Source organism: Heterocephalus glaber, unplaced genomic scaffold (genome assembly GCF_053883595.1).
Source record: "Heterocephalus glaber isolate CG9 unplaced genomic scaffold, H.glaber_assembly_v1.0 deba00001564, whole genome shotgun sequence".
NCBI lineage: Eukaryota > Metazoa > Chordata > Mammalia > Rodentia > Bathyergidae > Heterocephalus > Heterocephalus glaber.
Window position 1 is genome coordinate 18,365,353 of NW_028258351.1, and position 4,341 is coordinate 18,369,693.

At 49.4% G+C, this 4,341-nt stretch overlaps 1 protein-coding gene across 1 annotated transcript; it reads right to left on the minus strand.

The window, feature by feature from the left end:
- Positions 1 to 2,320: 2,320 nt before the first annotated feature.
- On the minus strand, positions 2,321 to 4,001 carry Smim48 (small integral membrane protein 48). Its single transcript, XM_087192014.1, has 2 exons — positions 2,795 to 4,001; positions 2,321 to 2,723 (listed from the first exon to the last, which is right to left on the minus strand). The coding sequence occupies exon 1, from the start codon at positions 3,719 to 3,721 to the stop codon at positions 3,365 to 3,367; it is 357 nt and encodes a 118-aa protein (XP_087048140.1). The 5' UTR covers positions 3,722 to 4,001; the 3' UTR covers positions 2,321 to 2,723; positions 2,795 to 3,364.
- Positions 4,002 to 4,341: the final 340 nt, after the last annotated feature.

The window sequence follows — 4,341 nt, forward strand, 5'->3', positions numbered from 1 at the left end:
TCTTCATGTTTTTTGTTTTTTGTTTTTTCTTTGTTTGCTTGCTTTGTAATTGGAATGGAGCCCAGGACCTTTGCACTGAGCTACAGGGTCTGAACTAATTCTCTTAGTTGCCCAGACTGGGCTTGAACTTGCAGTTCTGTCTCAACCTCTCAGAATACTGGGATTATGGGGCTATGTCACCATGCCTGGCTTGACTCTAGATTTTACATCAATGTTTTTTCATGCTAAAGTTAGTTTTGAAGCCAGGCGTGGTGCCCACCTGTAATCCCAGCAACTCAGAAAGGAGGCAAGAGGATGACTGGCCTTGAACACAGCAATCCTCTTGCCTCAGCCTCCTGAGTGCTGGGATTACAGAAATGTGCCACCATGCCCTGCTCTTAATGCCTTTTGACCAAAGGTGGGCATATGATCCCAGCCAGACCAATAAGGCTTAAATTTTTAATTTTTGTTTTGTTATGGTGGTACAGAGCATTGTGCATGCTAAGCATTTCCCATACCACTGGGCTATACCCCCAGCTCCCTGGACCAGAGCAGCATGGCACAAGGAGTCAAAATCTGGACATGTTAATTTTTATGGTCAAATGCTTAAAAAGCTGTCCATTAGTATAGTGAGGAAACAGGGAAAGGGTTGATATTTTGGAGAAGGGAGTCTCATACTGGAAGCTCAACAGTTGGAAGACAAAAACTCAGTTTAGGGAAGCAGTCACCAAGGAAATGTGTGAACAGTGGGGGCATATATGACCACATATTCTGGGACACATGATAAGTGAAGAATTGGTCATGATGATGATGCTAAAGAATGGTATGAGAGTAGTAGAAATTTAGTATTAGAAAAAAATAGACCAAACGAGCTCACTGCAACCAGAAGTTACAAAGAAAGTGAGCAGGTGTAGGACAAAGTAGTAGGCCAATAGAGAATATGGGGGTATGGGAAGAAAGTGATTAAATCTTGGGGCTGAGGTGACCTTAGTTTGAGGATGGCATTGATAGGATAAATGTTGGAAGGCTAGAGTATTACACTGGAGAGATGATAATTGATTATTTGGGAAACAATGTAATGAACTGAAAGAAGGGGGTCAAATGGGTCTTAATGTTATTTGGTTTTGTGGTGCTGGGGATCCAACCCAGGGCCTTGTACATGGTAGGTAATTGCTCTACTAATAAATGACATCTCCAGCATAAGGCTGGATATTTAGGAGAATGTTGAAGCCAATGTTAAGTTTGTAGAGGCAGTTGAATATATTAAGGTTAGTTGAAGGAACCAGTTATGTATTTGAATTAGGGGTAGAAAATGGAGATCCAGATTTGGTAGAACAGAAAGGGTTGTGATATTGTGGAACCATAACATGTTGAGGAATAGGAACTTTGGTTCTGAGAATCAAGAGGATTCTATCAGATTAGGCAACAGAAGGATATTGGGGGATTGTATTCTAAGGTAGTTATTGAAAGATTGTAAGATGAGAGGATGTATGAATGGGAAATAAGAGGGTTAAATGAAGAGCACCACTCATATATTGGGATTCAGTGAGAAACAAGTAGTACATTGGTGGCAGATCTGCTGTTAGGGGACCATCGAATTAGACTGGTATGTTGTGAGGAACTGATAGTGAAAGATGCCATTAAGGGATCTATAGTAGAGGGAGATATTGTGCCTCAATCTATATGATGGGTGAAGTCTTGAAAGGACAGTAGTGATGTTGGGAAAATAATAGGGTAGTGGGTATGATGGCACACACCTATAATCTCAGCACTGAGGGAGGCTGAGCCAGGAGGACCACAAGTTTGAGCCCAGCCTGGGCAATTTAGTGATTTAGGAAGGACCTGTGGATGTAGGTCAGTGTGAAGCCTGTGAGTCCTCCCAGTACAGGGGGAAAAATATGGGGTATAATTTTGAGCAGACGGCAAGTCTGACAAGGTGAATTGCACAGTTGGGAGTTACGGTTTAGATTAAGAGTGCCCCCCAAAAGGCCTTGTGCTCACAGGTGGGGCTTTTGGAAGGTAATTAAGTGAGGGGATTGTGGCTGACTTGCTGTTAGGAGGTGGGGCCAGTTGGAGGCGGTGGGTCCCTGGAGGGTGAGCTGGAAGGGGCACATCGACTGCCCTTGGCTTGTCCTTGCTCCCTGCTGTCTGGCCTCCATGATGTGAGCAGTGTTCCTCTGCCCAGGCCCTTTTACTATGCCTTTCTGCCTTGGAGCAAGCTGGCCATGGACTGTAACTGTGAGCCAGAATCGCTCTAAGTTGTGGGTGTTGGATATTTGTCCCAGCAACAAGGGAAGTGACGACTAAGACAGCTGGAAATTAAGGAATAACTGATACAGAGGAGATTTAAAAGGTACTTTACTCTACTAGAGATAACACAATTATAGGCATTTCCTTAAGATATATGCAGTATTAAAGCGCCACATTTGGACATTTGACATTCATGAGTAAACAAGGCAGGTGGGTTCTCCCATTAGTCCTTTTACATCTGAGATGACACCCCCGGCAGGAACTCTTGCTATTGATATCCCTGGACCTCTTCATGTTGGTTCTCCAAGCTCCAGAAGGGCCCCAGCCCCAGGTACAGCCCTCCCACGGACCCCAGCCAGGGCCCCGAGAGTTTCCCAGTGGAGCATGCGAGCTCGGCCTGTGTCCCTGGAAGTCTGCAGCTGCAGGTTCCACGCGGTCGGGACACGTCCTGGGCGTGGCTGAGAGGACATCTCTTCTGGCAGCGACAACAAAGGCTAAGGCAAGAAAATGCGCACAGTCTGGGTCAAGCTCAAAGACCTGGGGGCGAAGCACTCACGCCACTCACCTTGCCCAGCCTCAGCAGAGCCCGCTGCGTGACCAGGCCTTCCTGCTCCCCGCGCTCGGCAGCTCCGAGCACAGCGCCTCCTGGGGCAATGCAGCATCACAGGGCTCCAGAGCGCCGACCTTCCCCGTAGGACCTTCTCTGGAAGGTGGGGGGTCCAGGTCTGACTCATCCCTTAACGAACAGAAGGCTGGGCTTGCTCTGCGCTTCCCAAACACGAGATGCTGGGCTCTCAGCTGCGCATGTCCCCACATCGCGAAGAAAGCGTACAGAGACAAAACCTTGATTGTGAACGAGATTCAATCACACCCCGGTTTTCTAAACGTTAGGTCTGTGTCCCCGACCCCTACCTGTAGGTGCAAAGAGCACTGTTAATTTTTTTCTGACAGGTACAGTACTTTGGACTTTTTAACGGTTGGACAATTTAGATCGAGCGACGACATAGAAGAAAAGAAACAGCATCGAAAGATAGACTAAGGGGGTGCAGCGCCTCTCCAAAGCAAAAATACTGAGCCCTTCTTTTATCCTTCCTCCCCCGTCGGCCCTGCGCCCACCCCATCCTGCCCTGGCCACTCAGGCAAGCTGTAAGTGGATATAGGTAAAGATGCAGGAGGTGATAGAGAAGGCGATGGCCGCGTAGATAAAGATGGAGAGGTGCGGGAAATGATCGAGGTAGCAGCCCTCGTCCAGCGGAGGCGTCTCCTCTTCCGGTGGGGTGCTCGCAGCGGCCCTCGGGGGCGGCCCGACGCGGGCTCCCTGTGCCTTCCCGCCCGCGCGCCGACCGGCCTTTTTGCCCGCGGCCGACCCCGACCGGGGCGCGCAGGGCTCTTCGAGGGGAGGCTTGTCAAACAGGTCCTTGGACTCAGCGTCTGAGTCGGGGCGCATCTGCTCCACGCCCCAGGGCTTGCGCTGAAAGAGTCCGTCAGCCATTGGCACCAAGCACGGGTAGGTAGGTCCGCTGGGTCTGGGGGGGTCAGTCAAGTCTAGGTAGGATCTGTTCGAGCTCAGTGGCCAGCAACAGACGCAGCAGCGTATTTCTATCACCAGCGTTAGAGGGGCAGAGCCAGCGAGGCAGGGGTCCTCTGCAGGGTCTGCTGGGCCTCTCAGCGGAGAAGTCGTTTCGCGGGGCTCCGCCTTCCGCCCACGCCTGTTGCAGAGGTTGGTTCTCTAGCTTCCAGAAGCCTGGCGCGCTCAGAAGTCTAAGAGCAGCTAGGTTTGTCTCCATGGCAACTAGACTGGCGGCGCGCGGGGGAGGAGGTGTTAGGGCTCACTTGAAAAGGGACTTAGCACACAGGAAGCAGAAATGTGGGCGACAAAGCTCCTAGCTGCGTGCAGAGTTTCTCAAGACCAAAGAAATGTTTACTGAGAGATCTTTTAAAAAGTAATTCTAATACATGAAAAAACAATCTTGTAGAAAACTTGAAATTTAGGAAGAGGTATAAGCAAAAGCAGTAAGAAAGATCCCACAATCCCAAGGTCCAGAAATTGCATGGTTAGCTTTGGAGCTTTTCTCTCCCTTCTTCCTCTTCCTTTCCACCTATACTTGTGTC

Excerpts from the sequence above, each read along its gene's own strand:
- Smim48 (XM_087192014.1), bottom strand. The coding sequence starts at position 3,721 with ATGGCTGACGGACTCTTTCAGCGCAAGCCCTGGGGCGTGGAGCAGATG.